Genomic DNA, 21,687 nt, shown 5'->3' with positions numbered 1-21,687 from the left:
CCGGCCCATCTTTAAGCGCGCCCTACAGCAACAGTAATTGGATGATTCATTGACATGTGCCGATGTTTAGAGGCGGCAATTGTCGGGAAGACGAGGCTCAAAAAGGTACTTGACTTTGCAGAAGAGGAGTATCCAAAGAGGGGGGATATGCATGCATTGCATTGTTCTAGATTCTTGTGATATCATGGATGGAATCATTTGGTAGATCGTAGATAATGTCTCATCTCATCTCATCTCATCTCTTATCTTGCATGAATTTGCCACGATAAGCCATATTCTCTCTACTATATTGTTCACATATATTGTTCCCTCACCCCTTCTAGACCCAGTACCAATGGCCTCTAGTTACAAAACTGACTCAACATAGTTCAACCACCTCCTCGACTCTTATTTCTTAGCCCGGAGAACAATCGGGGTAGTCCGGAGGTACTCTCACTCTAGCGGCTCCGTCGTGTATGCGACCTGCATGCGCTCTAATGCACGTCTTTATCCCTTTTGGGTCACTCCGGTACCCATCACCAGAATCTGGGGAACCTTTCTATCTTGTTTGTAACTTGCGAATGACTAAGACTTTTTGCCTTCGGTGAAAGGCTCCGAGTTTAAACTGTCCGTTATCGCTCCTTGTCTTTATCATCTTACAATCATCTGACAGACCTATCGTTCATTGTTGTTGAGATCATCAAGGCAAAATGATCAGTCTTACGGTCGGTGTCTTAGCCCTTCAGGGTGGTTTCGCTGAGCATATCGATCTTGTGCGAAAGGCCGCAGAATACCTCTCTTCTACGGAAGGTATTTCCAAGACGAAATTTCACTGTATCGAGGTTCGCACAAAAGAAGAACTTGATCAGTGCAATGCTCTTATCATTCCTGGTGGCGAGAGTACCACTATCTCTTTTGTCGCCGCTCAATCTGGTCTCCTTGAGCCATTGAGAGATTTCGTCAAGTAAGCAGCCCGCAACTCCAAAACTCCTCCAAATACTAACATAAATCAGAGTCCAGAAGAGGCCAGTCTGGGGAACTTGCGCAGGTCTTATTCTTCTCTCTGACGAGGCAAATGCTACCAAGAAAGGCGGCCAAGAACTCATCGGTGGTCTCGCTGTCCGCGTTCACCGCAACCACTTTGGTCGTCAAATGGAGAGTTTCGAGTCAGGCATGAATCTCCCCTTCTTAAACGATAACAAACCCTTCCCTGGTGTTTTCATCCGCGCACCTGTCGTGGAAGAAATCATCGGTTCATCTGACGATGGACGACCACCAGTTGAGGTCCTGGCCAAACTACCTGGTCGAGTAGATAAGATGAAGTCTGGCGTATCACAGGCCAACACAAAGGACGACTCAGGGGATATCGTCGCTGTTAGACAGGGTAATGTACTAGGGACAAGCTTTCACCCTGAGTTGACAAAGGATGAGAGGATACATGTGTGGTGGTTGAAGGGGATTCTCAACCAGCAATAAATACAGCGAAAATAGAAGGCGTTTGGGAAAATAGAAATATTAATTATTATTCAGGGGTATCAACCACTTGTTTACTCCACTTCATCATACTTTACCCATAGCTGCATCGTATCCAGGCGGCGGCGGTGAGTGTGCTCGAGCTGGTCCTCTCTGTGACGAAGATCCAAAGCCCAATATCTGCAGAATCTCAAGATCACCCATCGACTGAGCCAGTTCTGCCGGCGAAATACACCCTCCAACATTCATATCCGCTCCATGTGCCTTAAGAACCCTTATCAACTCCGTATCTCTCCTCGAGATAGCCTGCATCAACGGCGTCCTGCCCTTCTTATCCGCCGCATTAGCATCAGCGCCAGCTTCAAGAAGAAGCTTAGCCTGGTCCCTCTTCCCGTTATCAACAGCGTATAGAAGAAGTGTCTCGCCGTTGCTCATCTTCTTCTTCGTGTTTGATCCTGCTGCGAGCATCATTTTCACGAGGTCGGTGTTGCCTGTTTCCATGGCGAAGCAGATCGCTGCGACGCCCCATGTTCCATCTGATACGTTTGGTGAAGCGCCGTGGTCGAGAAGCATTCTAACTGCTCTGACTTTTTCGTTTTGTGAAAGCTTGCTATCGCGGAGGGCGATGACGAGAATCGGGTGGCCGACGAGATCCTTTGCGCTGGCATTGGCTCCATGGTTGAGAAGAAGTTCTGCCATGTCAAGTTTTCTCTTTGCAATGGTGTCCGCGAGCACAGACAATCCGCTCAAATTCTTTGAGCTTGCGTTTGTTCCACTTTCGAGGAGCAACTTCATCATATCCATACGACCCTGGCTCGCTGCGATAGATAATAGCGAATTACCCGAGAGATCGCTAGTATCGGGGTTCGCGCCGTGTCTGAGTAGCATCCTAACAAGCTCCAAGTTACCCTTCTTGACAGCCTGCGCAAGAACCGGCCGTCCAGAAGAATTCGTAGTATTTGGCTTCGCACCATTGTCGAGAAGAAGTTGAATACCCTCCAAATTCTCACTATTGCAAACATCCACGAAGTACGATTGTCCAGACCAGCTGGAAGCGTTGACGTTCCATGTACCCTGATTGATGAGCATCTTCGCAACGCCAATGCTTCCAACTGATGCGGCCAGGAAGACCGGTGGCATTTTCATATCTCTGCCGTTAGTGTCCGCGCCAGAACCGAGGAGAAAGCGCACGGCGTCTTCTTGATTAGCCAGGATAGCACAGCTCAAAGGTGAATTGCCCTCTCCGTTTCGGCCGTTGATGTTCGCTCCTTGTGCGAGTAATCCACTCATTTGTTGAACATCACCACGGAGAGCTGCTTGACAAAGAGCTGTGGATAAAGGATCGGGTTTTGGCCATAGACCAGCTGTCATGGCCTTGAACGAGTTTGTCAACGAAGATAGACCTTTAGCAAAGCCTGAAGATCCACTTGGCGATTCGCAACTCGGCGATTGAGCTGAAGAAGCTTGTGCTGGTTCATATGGCGGAGGTTCGATATCGCCAGGAAGAGGTCCTTTACTACTCGATGCATAAGATTCATTCTGCGATCCAGTGAAGAGAATATCCTTCGTCTGCGAGGCTTTTTGACAAGCTCTGTTAACATGATCAAAGATCTCTCTTCCACTCTTGGTATCAAGAATAGAATCCTGATCGTCTCGAATTTCGCTAGCACCTCATGAATAAAAGTTCACATGATGAGATAGATGAACCACTTACACTGAAAGCACTTTTGCGAAAAATGCAAATAGCCGGGAAAACGCAACAACAGCATCACTGTAAACCACCAAAAACACCTCATCCAACAACGGCAGCGTCTCGGCCTGCAATCTCATAACCTGTTTATTCAACACAGTCGCGACGACATCGCACGATCCGAGACTCTGACTTATTGTAGTCTGCAATCGACCTGAGATAGCGCTGGCGCTGTTTAGCGCAGCTTCGAGAACTCCCACATGCTGATGAAGCTGATACAACCTCGTCGCAAACGAGGATAATCGCTCGTCGGGTACTTCAAGCGCAGTGTTTAATTCATTGAGCTCTTCAGCACTGGACAACACACGGTGAGAAACACTCGAGCCGAGGGAGGTAAGTGAAATAACCGAGAAGCCGTCTCCGTCCATTGTGTGTGGGGAAAGTAAGAAGGTTGAAGTGGGGGATTGTCAGATCGACTGAGGCAGGCTTCAGCTACTGCTATATAACCATGGAAATATCACTGCCTATTCCCAGTAGGGCTGATAGCGGGAAAAACGCCTAAGAAGGCTGAAACTGAACGAAAATGTGCGTCGTGTGCTGATTACGCGGTCTGTTGACTGCGACACACACGTGTATATCACATCACAGACGAATAGAGGCATAGCTTTGGCTTGGCTGCCTCTTTTGAGGCTGTAAACTAGATCCTACGGCGAACTTGACAGGGATATAAGCTCTGCGGTGATAGGTTCGGAGATGCCGTAATATGACGACCTGCCTGATTGATGATAATGATTTGGTAGGTAGATAATGCAAAATAGCTGCAGTAGGTTCTGTTATTGACGACCTATTTTCTTATTCCTCTGGAAGTAATAATCATCGCTTACGCCATCAATTGCTATACCCTGCATATCCACGCAGCTCACCCCAGACTCTCTCGTATGTCGTATTTCTCTCTTTATTTGGGGCTCACGGGCTTTGACTTTACACCCTCGACAGGCTGTTCCTTTGCTTTCTCAGGTCGTGACATAAGGAAGAAGAAGCCTGCACCAATCGCAAGACCAACTCCTCCCAACATGACCGTCTGCGAACTATTCCGCCATTAGCCCACATCTTCAACTCTTCAGCAACACAACTCACTTTTGACTCTTGCTCATAGGTCGATCTTGAGATTTAGGTCCAATAGGCTCCTTCTCATTGTTTCGAAGTAATCTCGTCGTGCGAAAACCACGCTGGATAGGGATAGAGGGCCTCAAGGCCATTGAAGATCGAGCGATGCGTGCAGACATGTTGATGTGTCGTTGAAATTGGATCTTTTGTTGTTCCACAGAGGTTGATAAGATGAGGTTAGGTATGACAGAGAGAACAGCTACCTACGTATAGATATTATAGAAGTACAAATTATTGATGACGTTCTAATCGGCATGTTTGGCGGCCAAAGGTGAATCAACAGTGGGACTCTTTGATCGTGGCGTCATTGATGCGTATCTGCAATCGACCACTTTCATCATTTCTGCAGAATAATTAGGACATTTCGCTGCATGGCGCACTAATTAAACAGTTAGACGTTAGATCGGTGTCGATTTGTGTAAGGAGTAGGTGAAAACTGCATTACCCCCATTGAGAGATAGCATCATGAGGCTCTATCAGATCATCACATGAAGTCTGTTCCTTTCAATGGAATTACAGACAGACAAGTTTATAACATCAACATTTACACCAATCATCTTAGACTCTTTTCTCGCTCAATAATTAAAATAAATACGTAAAATTTCCGTTCTATGATGCCCCTAACGTCTATGCCTGCTTTTTTCCCAGAATTTTCCATCCCAACCGCCCTCCCCAGCCCTCACTCTCTCTTCCTCCCTCCAACAGCAAATCATCAGATCAACTGTCCGTACCTCATATCGCTTGGGTATCAAACATTATTCGTAAAATCCCCATGCACCAGACGCATTTTGACGGGTGGGACCATCGGTAGAAAGGAGGTTTGTCTTGGTTTGTTGTTTTGTTATAAATATGGATTTGATTTGATAGATGGGAGTGGGTTCCTGCGAAAGAAATACGCCTTTCTGAACCGTTAAAAAGTCGAGACGGGTTGGGATGGGATGTTCCAGCCGTTCGATAGAAGGGAATCTCTGTTGGGGGCTGAGGCATGTCGTGGGTGAGTCGACAGCGACCTGCATCGGCATCGAGCTCTTTGGCACGCCGCTGGGCCGTTGGGTCATGGTGAGCAGCTTCCTCTAGTTTATGTCCAATACTGGGGTATGCTGTATCCAACTACCGCGAAAAGATTCGAAGAGACATATCTACACTTCCTGTAGCAATGACACACCGAATCTGCACATCTTGAGGTGCAGCCGCCGCTTTCTTGGGAGTGCCGACATCACCATTGGCCTCCTCGGTTGTACCCTTGTCCTTGATAATAGGTGGCGCCCATCTCAAACTCGTGATGAAATGTTCGTGCGCTCCCTCAACAGTCTTGACACACTTTCCTTCTTGGCTCAGATCCCAGCATCGAATCGTCTTGTCGTCGGATACTGAAAGAAGGAATTTGCCGCTTGGATGGAACACAAGACCTCGTACCCAGTTGTCATGACCTACCAGGGTCTTGATGCATGTTCCTCGGCCATCCCACAACTTGATCGTCTTATCTCTGCCACCGGTCGCCATAAACTCAGCCGTGCTGCTTGCTGGAGGCGCCTTCTTTACTCCGGCTAGAGTTGCTAAGTGCGAGTACGCTGCTGGTGGCGCAAAGGTACAGCATTCGACGAAATGCTCGTGACCAATCATGACGAGCTTGGCTTCAGGATTTGGTACTGAAATATCCCAGAGTCTCACTGTTCGATCGTTACCAGTCGATAGCAGGTATTTCCCATCCAACGACGGAGCGACATCACGAATCCAGTCGACATGTCCTCTTATCGTCTTGACACAATATCCTGTCGTAACATCCCATATCCTCACTGTAACATCTCGACTAGCGCTCGCGAGCAGATTTCCTGATAATGGGGCCCCAGGAGCTCCAGAGGGTATAAATCGGACTGCGCTCACACTATGGTCGTGACCGGGTAGTGTGCGAATATTTTGGTACTCGTTCGAAGGATCCCATAGCTTGATGGTTAAATCGGAACTGCAGGACGCAAGCAGCGTATGACCTTTCGGACCACCGTAGTCGAGATCGAGAACCGCTTTGGTGTGACCTTTCACCGTCCTTTCAAGCTCGCCAAACTCCCAATCCCAGATCTTGATAGTAGCATCTTCATCTCCAGATGCGATAGATGAGAAAATCGGATGAAAAGCGACGCAGTTGATGGGCGTTCGATGCGATTGAAGGACGTGTCGTGGAGGGCCGGCTGGAAGCCAAGAAGATGGATCTCCTCTTCGGTTAGAGAGAGATGTCGGTGTAGCGCTATTAAGTTCTGTCTGAAGGGCGTGGTTCTGTGCTTCTAGATCCATGATCTACGAATCGCTCGATTAGCAAAGCTACGATACGCGCATCTACTGTCGTACCTTTTTTTGTAACCGCACGACACTTGTCCATTTCTTCTCCAACAGCGTCTCGTATTTCTTCGCGGTAGCCGTATCGAAAGCATCCTCTCCAAGACTAAGCTCCGTCCTCATAGCATTGGCGCTTTCTTGTAGGTTATTTGCGGCGAGGTAGGCGATGATAGATTTATGCCTGCAGCAGTGTCAGATAGGCAAACCAAAGCTCCAGAAGCTCCCCTGTACGAACAGCTCCTCGGCCTGCCGGCTCGTCAACGTCCGGCTCATGATGGCGGTTGTATCGCTCCGCTCAGGAGAGCACTAGGTTCCCAAGATCTTGTGTCTACTGTAGTTCCAAGAGTGTGTTATTTGTTGGGTGTTGGAAAAAGGAGTATGCGAGATCGGTTCGTGGAGAAAACGGCGGGGGAGGGGCGGCAGGAAGTTTTGGTGGGAGCTTCGTTTCGTGACGTGTCTGTGGAGGATGCGCTGAAGAAGAGATGATTGCTGTAGAAATAATTGACCAATGGGGGCGCTTGATTGGGGATTGCTTAAAGGCGGTAAGACGCAGGGGACAAAGGAAATATCGACAGCTAAACCGGCTTCATTGAAATGCGCAGCGGAGAGCAACACGGTCTCGCCAGGGGCATCAACATCGATATCCAAAGAGCGGTGCAGCTAGCCTGAGATGAGCCGCTGTCCAAGATCACGTGTAGATAAGATAAGCCTACCCTGTGTCTACGCCTGCATTAACAACGTTGACATGTGTAACTTATCCGGTATCGACTAGATGTCAAAACATTATTGTTTTACCTTAGTCAACTTTTCCATCATGCGATAAATAAGGTAGTTGCGAAGACCTTGTTGTGTATAGTGAGGTCGAAGTCAAGTGATGGGTCACTGTTTGTATAAGCACAAATGAAATGGTATCGGGAAATGGATGAATATGTTTCCTCGTGTTTCCACAGTTATAGATCAGTTTGACTCGATTGTGATACAATCATCAAAGCGTTTCCATTGATTTGATAACCACAAGAAAAGAAAATCAGCGACTTGCTTCTGATTCTCTGCTGCACAACCATGTAATATAGTATGTGTTCATTGGTTGAACAGAAGATAAGGATTGTCCCTCTGCTTGCTAGATATGATTGCAGCATTCAGGAGATTTCCAGATTGTTTCCTCATACTCTGGTGGTACTTCGTATCGTAAAAATAATAAGGCCGATGGCCCGAAACTATAAGACTCCCAAGCTGTAGACATACATAGAGCCCACCTAGATGAGGCAAGAAAACTTAAGACGTCTATCCTAACTGACGAAAAGAATTGGGTAAGTTTAGTGTAGACTTAGTAGGTCTTAGACTAGTTAATTTTAACCTTGCCTCAAGGTCAGAAGTTTTCTTGATCCCTGAGGCCCGCGTCTTTGAATTATATGCGAAACGGCACCGAATCCATAAGAATGAATAATTGCTACCCTGTTCCCTGAACAAACGCCCAGGCATGAATCCCTATTCCCGAGTGGGTGTAGGTTACATCCGTCTATCAAGACATCGGAACTCGCTAAATCCTCCTCCTACATGGCATCTACGATCGAGCGAAGCATTACTCGGCGCTCAGGCCAAGTAAGGCTTCTAATTCTCCGAGTTCAATCTTCTGGGGAATGTGCCAAGCGAATAATCTCCATCTAGAGCCTGTATCCACCAGATGAAACATCACGATGAGTTCATGGTGATATCGAAGGGCAGTCCTGGGTTGAGTGAGAGCAAAGAGGCTGAAACCTTCACGGAAATGGTCGGCAATGTGAACGATGGGAGGAATGTTGACGTGGAGCCGTATGCTTGATGGCTGGATTTTGATCGACAGGGACGATAATTTCCGTGATTGTTAGAAGTTAATCGTTATTTGGGCTGGAGAAACAGGAGATCTTACTCCAGTCAGCATAATTGCTTCTAGATGTGAAGTTGAAGGAACTAAATTGTCTGGAAAGAAGGACTTGTTTATTGGGTATTAGATCTAATCGAAAAATACAAACGCCTCTAACATTACCGCCAGCTTTTAGTATCTAGTTTACATAACAATAGAATGACTTCCGTTGATCCGGACTCGCTCGATTATGGCTTTCGTGTAGTCGTTTGCTGGAATTCTCTGTGCACCCTTATGCCCTGCAATATTTCTTCACTGCTCTCGTTTCCACTATCGGCTTTGGCGTTGTATGTCGTCGTAGTAAGTTCAAAGCCCTCAACATCAGGTCTTAGCTTGGAGTTGACTGGGGCTGATGTCTCTGTAAATTTCGGCCCCTTGATCAAATCGGTTGAGTCGTTGTCGTCGGGAAGTCTGTAGAACATATTTGTTGAGGCAGAGCCGTTGGAACTCCTACCAGCGCCGGTATTCTCGTGGGATTTGAGTCCCTTGGTGGACTTGTCTCCTGATGGTCGGACGTTACTGCGGACTGTTGATGCGAAGCTGCTGAGGCCGGTGAATTTGGCGACGAGTCGCAGAACAGGCAGCATAGTTGGGAGGTTTGCTGAGACGATACCAGCCGACATTTCAATCTCGGTCCATCCCACTGTAGGGGCGAGGGTGTAGCTTGGATCGGTGCTGGTGTAGGTGAAAAGGACACTGGTTCGATAAGCCGAGGCGAAGACGACGAAAGATCCGATGGCGAAGGCAGCTGTAAGACCAAGCTTTTCAGACTTGCCGAGCTGAAGTTTCCAAATAGGAGGAAGTGGTAGACACAAGATAACAATATCAGTAAAAATGGTCGAAGCGGCATTGGCGATCCATGTTCCGACTTGGTTGATGCATCGTCCGGGAAGATCGGGATACCAGAGTTTTGCAACTGGGATGCAGATGAAGATAAAAAGAAAGGTGATGGTAATAACCCAAGCAAAGACGAAAGTTCCAACGAGCCAGGCCATCTTCTTGAAGTAGGGAACGCGGAAGATTCGGTAGTACATGAGCAAAAGACTCAGCTTCGTCCAGCCGAGATTCCAAGCATATAGAACTTCTGCTACGACGAGCCACTTTGCCATCATGACGATTTGTGTTAGGGGGACTTTATCGGCGTGAAGACCCATTCCGTTGGCGTGCATGGCGAAGATGAACCCTACGACGACCAAGTTCCATGCCTGAACTGTTAGACTCCATCGTAAGTGGTGATTACTATACCTAGGTAACTTACCATGGAGAAGAGAATAACATAGTCATCCCACCAAAGCTTCTGCGCTTTTAGATGTCGACTATACAACCGAAGACCACAAGAAACCAAAGCCAAAACAGTCATAGAAACAACGACTTCGACGGTCCATGGTTGAATGTTGTGCTTGTCAAATCCAGGAAGGCCTGGAAGCTGCGACTCGGACGACATGATTGAGTCAAAAAGATAGTTACGCCATGAACAAAGAGAACAAGAAGCAGAACACAGGAATGGAGTATGTTAAAACATAATATATTCACAGGAGAGTATCATGTCAAGCAGGGAGTGGAACCCATGGTCAAAACTCGTCTGACAGCTCACATTCCACCCAAAAGAAGAATAGAACATGACTTGACTGGAAAAGTAATGGAACCAAGGGTCTGTAGTTAGTAAGGACTTAATGTCAGACTAGAACGTGGTTGTGGATTCATTTCCACACAACCGGGAAAAGGTCTTCCACCCTGTCTTTCCATCGGTAGACATGATCCGGCGATGAAGAAGTAAGGCGAGACAAGGCGCTATAGTGAGACATCTATTAATGAGTCTATCATGCTATCTTCAAAACGTGATTAGCATCATCTTTTCATGAAGACGTCTTCATGCAGAGTCATTCAATAGCTGCTTCAGCTCGGACACAAAACTGACAAGGGTTTATGTAAGTGAGCCGACTGGCCGATCACGCAGTGGCAAGCTTACACGGCATTTGATAGACATTTGCTCATAGGGTAGTATTTTACCAACAGGGGACTGATTCAGGAACACGCACAACTTCTGATGCATAAGATTTTTCTTTCTTTTTTCTCCTTTTGGCCCGGGAATAGTCGTTCCTGTGCCGTGGCATCGGTGTTTAATCCCTGTGCTGGTAAGCACTCTAACGTCAAGCGGACGCATTTCTTACCAATGAGTTTTAAACTGTGGGGAATGCCGAGGAACGCCAAAACGTGTGAAACAAAACAACATTCCGCACATATCAAGTATGTGATATCTTCTACCTACAGTTATTTGGGTAGAGTTCGAAGAACAGAATAACCTCAACGGTCCGGCCCGTTTCTAAACGTTCTCAATGTCTGATCACAATAGACTCCTTAGACTCTACTCTATGCGGACCTCCCGCCGGTTCCGTGTAAGTCCGGCGCGGAACGGCGCCGTCCATCGCTCGGAGAAGTATCCCCTTGCGGATCAAGTCTGGCCACCGACTCAATTCTGCGCATGTCCTAGCCCCCTGATCGTCGCTAGGTATAACACACGTTTTCATCGGTGGGTTGTCATGAGAAGTACATAGCCAGTTCTCTAGCTCTTCCTTTTGGGAACCATACCAAGAATCTACCTCTCCTCTCTCACACACCAATACAGTAACTCACACCAACACTGTGCCGTAACTGACATCTTGTTTACTTTTGCAAAATGGCTGCCAAATCTACTATCAAGGTTCCCCACCTCGGAGGCATCGATGCCGGCTATCGTGTCTCAGGCTCTGGAATCGACTCTAACAAACCTACCCTTGTGCTCGTCAACTCCATGTGCACCACATCATCTCTCTTTGAAGCACAGTTCTCTGCTCAAGAACTCACTGACAAAGTCAACCTTCTCGCCATTGAACCTCTCGGCCATGGCGCTACAAGCTCAAAGTCAGAGCACTTCACCTACTGGGACTCAGCCATCATGAACCTTGAGGTTATGGAAGCTCTTGGCGTCAACAAGGCTTTTGCTCTGGGAACAAGCGCTGGCGGCTGGATCGTCGTTCGCATGGCTCTTCTAGCCCCTGAAAAGGTACGTTCTTCTCAAGTCCACCTTCGGTAGTGACCATTCTTCATACCCGATTGCGTTAAGACCCCCTGACTTACACACACCCGTTCCACCGGAACAGATCCTCGGCGTTCTCCCGCTTGGCACGTCCATGGACTACGAGTCCGCCGAGTCTCGTGAGAAAGCCTGCTGGGACCCCAAGACTCAGCTTGGTCCCTTCTACGAGAATTGGCACAGCACAACGCCCACGCCTGAATTTGTCGTCGATGACGTTTGGCGCGGTCTCGTTTCGTCGGTAGGCTTCGGAAGCAGCCCATCTCCTGAAACGCTCGCGTTCTGGGACGAAACCCTCAAGCAGGTCTATCGCGGAGACGAGGGCCGAAAGAAGCTACGGATCGCCGTTGTCAACCTCTTTGAGAGGGATGGCCTGCTTCTCCGCTTGAGAGACGTCAAGTGCCCCGTTTACTGGCTTCAGGTGAGTGATAATACAAGTGACCTCCACTGAGTTAAGCGCAGACTAATTATCGTTGTTATTAGGGTACTGCCGATCCTGTGTTTGGCACGACTGTTCCTACTGAGCATATCAAGCTCTTCACCTCGAGCCCTGAGGCTACGCTTGAGTTTGTCGAGGGTGGTGGTCATTACTTGAGCGCTACTAACCCCAAGGAGATTAACGAGGCTATTCTCAAGATGGTGAACAAGTATGCTTGAGTTAGAATAGAATAGAGGTCTTGATAAATTGATGCTTTACGTCCTCCACCTTTACTGTCATCCGGACTTAACTTGAAGTGTTGGTACTTTCAACAAAATCATCCCCGGACACGGGTTTGACAAGTTTCCCGACGAGTATGGGGCCGGGCTCTAGGATTTACCCAACGGGCGGGACGGCGTCAGACTACAAAGTTAGTGGCTCCATCCAATGTCGTTCGAGTTCCTGAGCAAAGAACGTATGAGGCTGAAGTTTATGAGAAGAATTTTCCGATGGGGTCGGGGCCTTGCATTGAAGGTCTCTTGATTTATCAATGGGTTTATCGAATCGGGGAACAAGTCCCGTGCGTAAAAACGTGCGTCAAGGTCATTTGCTTAGATATCGTACGTTCGTTCTTCCGAGAATCGCTCTGATATAATAGAGTAACCACTTGTGGTTAAGAAGTTGACTACCACGGAAATAATAAAATTTCTCTTCGACGGACCTTGAACTATCAGCAGCCGGATACAAGGCCAAGTCATCGATGTAACCCTTCTTCTCGCACGAAAGGTCCGATGAGCATCAATCAAGTCTTAGTCCAAGTCCCTTTTTGATAGCGCACCAGACTAAGCACGGGGGTGAGCCGTAAGCCTCCCGTTCATCCTATGAATTGACGCTTGAATGATCTGGTTATATGTGAACCCACAGCTTTAATATCATCCGTATACTTTAGCGGAAGCTATTGAGATTCCGCGTATGTTACAATATCATTGTCCATATTGACTACATCGGTGCGAGTCAGGTGGTTGCCGATCATCGTCATCCGCTAGCTTTTATTGCGTGTTGCCACAGCATCATACCTATTTAGTATATAAAATGTCAGCCTCAGTTTTCAAGCACCTCGATGTTGTTTTGTGATTGCTCATATTGCTTTTGGTGCATTTTAGTGGCAGGTGAATTGCTTCAACGAGTCAGGACCTAGTCAACGACAAAAAGAAATGTTGTCGAGGATGAAAAAAGCAAGTATTTTGTGAAAGCTAAGCTGTGTACAGACAGGAGATGGGCCTCCTTGCTCACTTTGCTAGTGAGTGAATGATATGATCAAATGACTATGTGACAACCTGAGCGTCATTGACACTCCTTGATGGTAATGGTATATGACTCTACCATCATTGATAATATCCCGTTCTAACATGCGGATGGCTGGACCACGAGGTTCAACTCGAGTCTGAGTTGTTTCTCTTGCATCTCTTGAGATACTGTACCATGACTGACTACCAGCCAACTTTCTCCCATTCCCATAAGAGATGCTAGCAGTTTTCTTCCCTTACTCTCCAACATCGGTATGCAATCCAGTTGTCCTTCAGAACGCAATCAAGCGATCCGAAGAGAAAAAGCCCCGAATACTATTCTGAACAGCCCCGAATACCATTCTGAACAGCCCCGAAGCGTAGAAAGCGGCATGATTCGCTTTCCAAGTGGTTGACCATCCCAGCAAGAGTGGTGAATTCCTTGAGGCACTTCCTGTTTGGGCAGTGATAGAGTTCTTGCTGGTGACGAGGGGAGGCCAGGTGCTGATTTAGGCTCGACAGCTGTCTAAACAAGTCGCCACAGAAATAACACTCGTATTGTCCATAGCGTGAGTTGTAGGCGAGAGAGGTTGCATGGTAAGACACTGTTCCGTGCCACTCGAGAAGTTTGTTGCAAATGAAACCGTCGGGATCTCGTCGTCTAACCTCCTGGTCAAGAGTGTCGCGGTCAAGAGGTGCGTTGGGGCAACAGCCGCGCTCGAGATGGTGGACAACACCACTAGCAGCTTGGTAGGGTGCTTTACAGAACGGACAGGAAACCCCTTTTTGATAGTCTGAAACGCTCGAATGGCTCGGTCCACGATGCCGACTAGAGTTCAAGTGCTATCACAGTCAGTGTTGACTCTCCCATTGCTTGTGGTAAACAAACTTGGCTAATGGCATGCCAGCTTGAAAACTGCTGCTCGCAGTCCTCACAGTAAAAACAGCAGTTGATCTCATGATCCTTGCACTGTTTACGTCGATGGAAACCAGCACCGCAAGCGTCGCATTCCCAGTTAGGTGCATAATGCCCTGTTGCGTAGCAGTGTTGGTCGCGGGAGTGCCATCCTGCAGGGAACTGCCTCTAGCAAGTCCCGCACGAGTACATTTTGCACTCACAGCTGTTGAGAAAAGATTGAGCGTCTTTTGTGAAAACGAGGTGAGCTTTGGAAGATGATATTGTGCAGATGAGAAAAGGCGAAGTTGAGGGGTTGAGAGCTGGAGGGAAAGGAGGAGGCGCCGAATTATGGACGCACGTGATGAAGGAAGTTGAGAAAAAGGCCGGTGGCAGGAACAACTTGGTGCAGGTGGCCTTTATCTCCTGAGACCAGAGCCTTCCGATCTTCAGAAAGCTCGCTGTAGAGGGAGAGAGTGAGTGCTCGGTAGTGTTCAGTGAATCACAGTGCCTGTTGAGTCTAGTCATCCAGAATATCTTAGGGACGTTAAGGAAGATACAGGCAGTATGTGAGCTCAAGAAGACTCTGATTATTATTATACAGCTGATATAGTTAGATGTCCTTCTAAATCCGACTTCAGATCAGCATCGTCCGTCCCGTCGATTGCGGAACTTTGATCCCAAATCAGAATACACCTGATACCATATTTACAAATACCTCCCCCCCCCCCCCCCCCACCCCCCCCCCCAAAAAATTATGGTAAAGATATCATCTTATGCGGATCAACAATCGTAGCAATATTCTTCTGCACCTGCTGAAACCGCATTATCTTACAACTCTCGCTCTCAAGGTGATTAATCAGCGCCGCCAACGTCTTGAACTCCTTCCCACAAGATTGTTCCATGCAATGATACAAACTCTGCTGATATCTCGGCGACTCAAGATGCATCTTCAGACCAGTAAGACTCACATACAGTTTATGGCATAAATAACACTCGAACGCTTTGGACCAGGGGTTCCACGCTGCAGTTGGGTTGATGGTGTACGTCTTCTCACCGTATCATGCTATCTCTTTATTCGTGATGAGACTGCCATGGTCGTGATTCTTGATGTACCGGTAGAGTTTATTGCGATCCATGGGAACGCGAGGACATGAACCTCGTTCAAGATGGTGGGAGCTTAGTTTCAGGATAGAGTTTTGGTGGTGATTTTCGTGATAACAACGACTCAATGTGTATGGACATTGTTTTTATTCTTTCTATCGCGCATAATAATGTGCCAGCACTCAATGTCTCTTTAAATGTTCGTGATATAAAGTGAACGTTCGGAAAAGTCAAGACAATCTGGAAGTCGAGTAGGACTAAATAGTGCCAATTGAGTGGATCCGAGGACTAGAAAGCAGAGACTAACACCCTTCAACTGTATTATTCATGTATGATACTCATTGATCTTCGTTGAACGGATGAGATAACTGAGAGCATTATACATTATTCGTGAAAAAGTTGACCCTATCCACCATAAGTGATAAGTGGTAGCATCATATCAAGAAAAGGAACCATACCCTCCCTACTCCATGCTTTTTGCAAACCACTAGCAAACAAACCATCAAACCCATACTGCCTTACGCCTCAACAACCATCTCATCCACCATCTTCATAAACCTCTCCCTATACTCCTCCGGATCCGCCGTGGTGCTCATCGGTCCCTTATGCGCAACCTTGTTAAAAATCTTCACAATCTTCGTAAGCGCCCTTGCTTGAAGAGTGTGCTTCGCCCAGAAAAAGTCCAAAACAACACATCGATACGTCCACTTCCCATCCACATCATCCACACCCCTTCGCCAGATTCCAGCATCAGATTCCACAACCGGGACTTCCATGCCTTGAGGGTATCGTACTAAAAAGAGGGAGTAATCAACCGCATTGTGTGATGCAAGAAGTGCCGAGTCTGCGAAGAGTAGTGATATAAGCTCTTGCTTAGCTTGGCGTGTAACACGGACTTTGTCGGGAAATTCGTCGACGAGACGCTCGATAACGCTATCCGGCACAAGAGCACCATCAGCGATATCTCGTTCTGGGAAGAAGTAATCGTTTGGCTTGAGATCGTAAGTCTCCCACTTCTTTCCCTCATCACCCCTTGGTTTTCCATAGAGCAAATTCTCCATGACAATATGATGTGTAGGCGCAGCACCAATCATCCCACCAATACTCGCCTGAGACGAAACCACCAAATCCGTAATTCTCACAAGTAGACTATGTGGTTGAAACTTCATATGTCCCACATACGGATCCAAAAGCTCCTTCACGAAGAAATCATGCTCAAAGCGTCTTGGTAGCGATTTAATGAGATACTTCTCATTCGCTGTCGTGAAAAAGGTAGAACCACTGTACCCTAGATCACCGATGGGTATGAGCTCTGCATCGTCGTTCCCGTCTGTCTGGAAAGAAGCGTGATATTCATCTTCATCAAGTTGCCAGACCTCTTTGCGCAGGGCGAGAAAGTCGATGGAGCGGTAGCGCGTTAGGAGGAGACGAAAGAGGCGGAAGAAGGCGATTATGGTTTTTATGATGCCTTTTTTTGACTTGCCGTGCCGTTGGCTTATGGCTTTTGCTATTGAGACTGAGATGCGGGAAGAACGGATCTTCATGCCTGCGGTTTTGGCTGTTAATTGATGAAAGTGAAGAAGGTTTGGCCAATTTGGGGCTAGAATTTGTGTCGTGTTCGAGAAGCCGTTGGTGCAAGTCTTGAAGTGAAGTTGGTGGAATGAGTTGGGAAGTCTGACGTCACTGTATCATCAGTTGAGGATCGAGATCGAGTCTCAACTTCCATGTGATTCCAACTTGTGCAACACGACATGTTTTAACGAATAAAATAGATAATTTCTCAATAAGAAAAAATATTATTGTATCAGCGCTGTATATATCCTGTTCATCCCGGTCATTACCGTTCCGTATCTATAGGTTGTTCTGTATGTCTGTATGTATAAAAGGAAACCCATCGCTTGCTTTGCGCCAGTCGCTTCAATCCCAATTCCAGTATGACAAAGAAAACATAAACTCCAAGCAATTTTCCTTATTGCTTTTGTATATCCGCTGTAATAAGCCATCCTTTGAACAACTGGCGCTCTAATATTATGACCATAATGAAATGCAGTATAAAAAATGAATGTAGTTCAGCTTAGAAACTGAACAGTCCACTTCGTCTCTTACCCAACGGGTAGACGATAAGTGCACTCATGAACAAACCAACACTGATACCAATGGCAACTTGAATAACCTTGAACAACACATTGAACGCAGTTCCTTCAAGATTACCCATTGTGTTCATATCAGATGCAACCTTTGTTCCGTTCTTGGTAATCTCATCAGCCATAGTGATACTAGCCAAAAGAGAACCTCCAGCTGCAAGACCAGATGGAACCTGCACGAAAATAGCTGGAAGCATAGCTGCAGCTGCGAGACTGTATCCAACCTTGCGGGGCTTCTTCTCGGGTTCTTGCTGCTTCTCTGGTGTTCCGGGTCGAGATTCGGGGTCGTTGAGAGTTGGTAAAGACCATGAGTCTGAGTCGATTCTCTTCTTGGTATATCGTGGTCGAACCCTGAGCTTCCACCAGTCGACAAAGTCCAGGTATCCATTCTCGACATGCCGTCCCATCCGAGAGTAAAGGTTTGCAAGAATACCAATCGTCAAGGCACCCAACATATTGGAGATTTGACCGTTGCCGCCAAAGTACTCAGCGCAGTAACTGTTGACTGACCAACCAGCTAAAGCCATCCCGACCATAACGGGAGTTTGCTTCCACTTTGCTTGGTTGATGAGACAGAGGCACATGGTAAATCCTGGAACGAAGAGGAAGTACCATTCCCTTCCAAGAGGATTGTCGCAGGTTGACCGACTAGTTGCGTTGCTATCAATCATGCCGTAGAGCGAAGCGCCGATAGTGATACCATATCCAAGGAAGAGAGTGTAGATTAGAGCGTGCACCATGCGTACACTACCAGCTACAAGGTTATGACTTTGAAGTTCGAGAGAACTGCAAAGGACCATGTACCCTGGAAGGATCAAGGCTATACTACTCTGTGCCAAGGCACTGAAACAGAAAAGCTTGCCATTTTGGATAGAACCGAATGCTCGAGCGAAGAACGACGTGATAAGAGCGGCCGAAACCTCAAAGACGTGAGCGTATAGTTCATTGCTGGGTGCCAAGACAAGTTGAAGAATGCCAACAATACATCCGAGAAAGAAGGCAATAGGTAAATCGATGAATCGCCCCTGGAAAGCGAAAGGCGCAACGCAAGCTGATGCAACACCGTATAGGAATACTCGGATCCAGACGTTGTATTTATCCTTTCGTGCGTTGACGTCGTCGAGTCGTTTTGTCGCTTCTTCAACGCCGATCTTGTCATGGACAACTTCTTTGTAAATGTTGTGTACGTCTCGAAGACGACCGAGGTCAATACCCTGCGGTACACGAACGAGCTTGACTTCAGTAGTATGCGTAGTGCTATCGTCGAAGCTGATGATCATACATCCGGGGAGGTACAAAAACTGTGCTTCGATTTCGAGAACGCGGGATGACATGGTCATGTACTCTTCCAATCGATGTGTAGGCGCGCCATACATCATAAGTGCCCGACACAACTTGAGTAAATAACGATGCCGTTGAATAATACCCGCAATATGAATAGTGATCCGAGCCTTGTCGCGTTTCTTGGGAGGAGGTGGTTGTTGCTTAATCTTCTCGGCCCATTTATCAGAGATATTCGCTGACGCTGGCGCAGCAAACATGGACGAAGACTTCATCAACTCCGTAAGTGCAAGCGAAGACGTCGAGTGTCTGCTCTTGTGGTAGTTGAACAAACCACTCGTAGGCCGTGATCGAGGCGGTGATCGAAGAGGAGGCGTTCCATTAGATGATCCAGGGCGAGATGTAGGTGGTGAGTTACGAGGCGACATCAGTGGTGTACCCGTATCCTTGGGCGTGTTCACACCACTACCTGGTGTTCTATCATCATGATACAACTTCAGAAGTGAGGAGAGAATACCGCCGCGGTACTGATCCGGTCGAGGAACGTAGTCGTGGGCGTATGCTTGTTGAAGAACTGGTGTAGCTGTACCAGATGTAGGTCCTCCGTTAGGATGCTGTGTGAATAAATCTCGTTTCCCCTTGCGGGTATGAGATCTGACAAGATTCTCAGCCGCAGCATGATGTTGGAAACGATCCGAGTTCGCTATGCGTTGTCGAAGACCGAAATATCCTGCGTCCTCAATGGTATTCGACCCAGCTGGCGGTGACACCTTTGGATTATCATAATCCTCAATCAACGGCTTAAACGAAGGAACTTCCTCGAGATCAAGCGATCCTCGTCGCGACCCAGGAGCTGAGTAACTCCCCACAGAAACAGCTAACCGATCAGCTCTCTGTCGAGCATCAGCCATAGACCTATACTGTCTCTCCGTCGTTCTAGACTCCGCCTGATCCGCCTTCTCCCTCTCGTTAGGATCATCATAACTCGTATTTCTCCTTAGCGCAGGTCTCGGTCTCTTTGGTCCTACATCCGGTGTATCAGGTGCAAGGTTCTGAACTTGTCGTTTCTTCTCTTGCTCGGCGGATAAGATCTTTGTGAGAGCAAGACTCAATTCGTAAGCATCTGGTGCATTTGGCGGTAATTCTCCAGGAGCGAGTTTCGGTGAGCCAGCTGGTGAGAAAACACCTTCATCTTGACGCTGTTGTCGTTGTTGTTTTTGTGTTGTCGAGTCGCTGCTTTCTCCGGAGGATTCTTTGCTGGAGTGGAAGCCTACTCGCTTCTTTTCCCTGCGGAGAGGAGTATGTACCTGACTGGGTCTCCCGCCGCTCCCACTCCCACTATCATTCTGTTCAGATAACATAATATCTCAAAAACGAATGAATGTTTTTGATAAGAGGAAAATATTGGGTCTAGAAATTGGGGAAGCAAGTTGGTTGAGTTTTAAAGGACTGGGCCCCTCGAGGGCAAAACCGAGCTTGAAGGATTGATCATGTTGTCGATCAAGGGGGGCATGATTTACATACTATTCTGTGTCTGTCTGTGTGTATACTCTCGCTCCGGGGCGAGAACAAGAAAAACAAAACTGGGCCTGTATAGTTTTTTTTACTCTCGCTGTAGTGTAGTGTTGTGGCTACGGGGGCGGCAAACTTGCGTGATAAGGAGTGTGGGTCGCCGAGAGCAAGCCCGAGACGGGACATGCCAGGTTTACAGTAGTTCAACTCTGTTATGATGCTATATAAGTTGATGGATATGATGATGATGGTGTGCTTGTTTCCTTGGTTTCTAAGCCTATAAAGGGCTCGTCATAGCATTCGTGGTATGTTGCTGAGTTAGTATTGGTACTGGCGATATCATTTTTGGTGTTTTTGCGTCGAGTCATGAAAATTGGTTCTTATCTCACACCCATTGAATACCAGAACATTCGTCATACATGATGAAAATACTTAATACGCTGGAATTCTCTTCAAACCAAGCAAACTCTTTTCTTCTTCCCTTGCTCAACCCACGCAGGCCAATCCTCGCTTCAGACCTGTCGTCTTGGACCTGTCTCATCATGCTTCCTCCTCGCCCTTCAATTGGTCCGGTTAAATGTCTTGGTTATCATGAAAAAGAAGCAGACGCTCGGATTACTCGTTCGGGAAGGGTGTGAGATAAAAAGCAAGGACTCACTGCACCCGGGCTGCCGGTACAATATTAGAAGCCAGACCAGACGGGGAGAGCTTCCAACGGGCTTCTTCCACCGCCACGTGCGGGCCGCTGAGACCTTGAAGTGCCCTGTGCTTCAGGGGACGATGGGCTTGCAGCTACAGTACAGCCCTGCAGCGATCGGTTAGGGGGCCGCCGGTTGGGCGCTAGAGAGGACTGGCTCGACATTTGGAATTGAGGCTCTCTGACTATTGACAATATTCCCGAGATGTTCATTTTTAGTTCACACCATCTTGGTTTGCTAAAGAACACCAGAGAATCACCTTCCACGTCGACCATGCAGGGCTGGCAGTTGATCGACATTCTTGGTTTCCTTGATTGGTGTGATTGACATGCGAACTGACGTGCAGATGCAGATACTGACAGAGGCGGTCACTTGTTGTCTCTTGTCCTCATAATCGACTGAGGGCTCGTATTCTGACGCGTAATGTTCAATGGTTGAATGATGAGTCAGTAACTCAACTGTACACCATCAGATCCATAACTTAGCATTCCTTGTAATCACATGTTAGAGTTTAGAGGCTCTTTGGGCTCCAACCTATGAACAAGGGCTCATACTTGATGTTGCTCCATTGATGGATCATATCTTGAGATCCACCCGATACCGGCTTGTCCGGAGCATCCACCATCAGCGGATCATAGCGCCGATAGAGAAAAGCCAAGCTTGGACTAGAAAGCTCTAGACAAGATATCGAATCTGATAGGGTCTGTTTCTAATAATTCCAACACCATCAATA

The 21,687-nt window shown here is 47.4% G+C and overlaps 9 protein-coding genes across 9 annotated transcripts; 2 read left to right on the top strand and 7 right to left on the bottom strand.

Moving 5' to 3' along the window:
* Positions 1 to 689: 689 nt before the first annotated feature.
* BKA55DRAFT_690807 (PdxT/SNO family) lies at positions 690 to 1,455 on the top strand (the record flags this gene model as incomplete). The annotated part of the gene is made up of 2 exons (XM_046199567.1): positions 690 to 943; positions 993 to 1,455. The coding sequence occupies 2 exons, from the start codon at positions 690 to 692 to the stop codon at positions 1,453 to 1,455; spliced, it is 717 nt and encodes a 238-aa protein (XP_046048488.1).
* Positions 1,456 to 1,539: 84 nt separating this feature from the next.
* On the bottom strand, positions 1,540 to 3,570 carry BKA55DRAFT_690806 (ankyrin repeat-containing domain protein; the record flags this gene model as incomplete). Its single annotated transcript, XM_046199566.1, has 2 exons — positions 1,540 to 3,115; positions 3,167 to 3,570. The coding sequence occupies 2 exons, from the start codon at positions 3,568 to 3,570 to the stop codon at positions 1,540 to 1,542; spliced, it is 1,980 nt and encodes a 659-aa protein (XP_046048487.1).
* Positions 3,571 to 4,097: 527 nt separating this feature from the next.
* On the bottom strand, positions 4,098 to 4,428 carry BKA55DRAFT_690805 (uncharacterized protein; the record flags this gene model as incomplete). The annotated part of the gene is made up of 2 exons (XM_046199565.1): positions 4,098 to 4,230; positions 4,280 to 4,428. 2 exons carry the CDS (start codon positions 4,426 to 4,428, stop codon positions 4,098 to 4,100), a joined length of 282 nt encoding a protein of 93 aa, XP_046048486.1.
* Positions 4,429 to 5,064: 636 nt separating this feature from the next.
* Positions 5,065 to 6,913, bottom strand: BKA55DRAFT_594581 (WD40-repeat-containing domain protein; the record flags this gene model as incomplete). The annotated part of the gene is made up of 5 exons (XM_046195683.1): positions 5,065 to 5,133; positions 5,314 to 5,382; positions 5,453 to 6,601; positions 6,653 to 6,821; positions 6,876 to 6,913. The coding sequence occupies 5 exons, from the start codon at positions 6,911 to 6,913 to the stop codon at positions 5,065 to 5,067; spliced, it is 1,494 nt and encodes a 497-aa protein (XP_046048485.1).
* A 1,818-nt stretch (positions 6,914 to 8,731) lies between these two features.
* BKA55DRAFT_512808 (uncharacterized protein) lies at positions 8,732 to 9,987 on the bottom strand (the record flags this gene model as incomplete). Its single annotated transcript, XM_046187835.1, has 2 exons — positions 8,732 to 9,748; positions 9,802 to 9,987. 2 exons carry the CDS (start codon positions 9,985 to 9,987, stop codon positions 8,732 to 8,734), a joined length of 1,203 nt encoding a protein of 400 aa, XP_046048484.1.
* Positions 9,988 to 11,220: 1,233 nt separating this feature from the next.
* Positions 11,221 to 12,273, top strand: BKA55DRAFT_594579 (Alpha/Beta hydrolase protein; the record flags this gene model as incomplete). Its single annotated transcript, XM_046195682.1, has 3 exons — positions 11,221 to 11,586; positions 11,684 to 12,037; positions 12,100 to 12,273. The coding sequence occupies 3 exons, from the start codon at positions 11,221 to 11,223 to the stop codon at positions 12,271 to 12,273; spliced, it is 894 nt and encodes a 297-aa protein (XP_046048483.1).
* Positions 12,274 to 13,656: 1,383 nt separating this feature from the next.
* BKA55DRAFT_594578 (putative zinc finger protein) lies at positions 13,657 to 15,120 on the bottom strand (the record flags this gene model as incomplete). Its single annotated transcript, XM_046195681.1, has 3 exons — positions 13,657 to 14,163; positions 14,210 to 14,352; positions 15,051 to 15,120. 3 exons carry the CDS (start codon positions 15,118 to 15,120, stop codon positions 13,657 to 13,659), a joined length of 720 nt encoding a protein of 239 aa, XP_046048482.1.
* A 717-nt stretch (positions 15,121 to 15,837) lies between these two features.
* On the bottom strand, positions 15,838 to 20,800 carry BKA55DRAFT_594577 (uncharacterized protein; the record flags this gene model as incomplete). Its single annotated transcript, XM_046195680.1, has 4 exons — positions 15,838 to 16,857; positions 17,211 to 17,287; positions 17,426 to 20,082; positions 20,775 to 20,800. The coding sequence occupies 4 exons, from the start codon at positions 20,798 to 20,800 to the stop codon at positions 15,838 to 15,840; spliced, it is 3,780 nt and encodes a 1,259-aa protein (XP_046048481.1).
* BKA55DRAFT_664216 (uncharacterized protein) lies at positions 20,775 to 21,687 on the bottom strand. Its single transcript, XM_046197690.1, has 2 exons — positions 21,509 to 21,687; positions 20,775 to 21,444 (listed from the first exon to the last, which is right to left on the bottom strand). Exon 2 carries the CDS (start codon positions 21,251 to 21,253, stop codon positions 20,939 to 20,941), a length of 315 nt encoding a protein of 104 aa, XP_046048480.1. The 5' UTR covers positions 21,254 to 21,444; positions 21,509 to 21,687; the 3' UTR covers positions 20,775 to 20,938.

This window comes from Fusarium redolens (genome assembly GCF_020744475.1).
Source record: "Fusarium redolens strain MPI-CAGE-AT-0023 chromosome Unknown BKA55scaffold_9, whole genome shotgun sequence".
NCBI lineage: Eukaryota > Fungi > Ascomycota > Sordariomycetes > Hypocreales > Nectriaceae > Fusarium > Fusarium redolens.
Note: the sequence above shows the minus strand (reverse complement) of the source record. Positions and strands in the feature narration are given on the sequence as shown.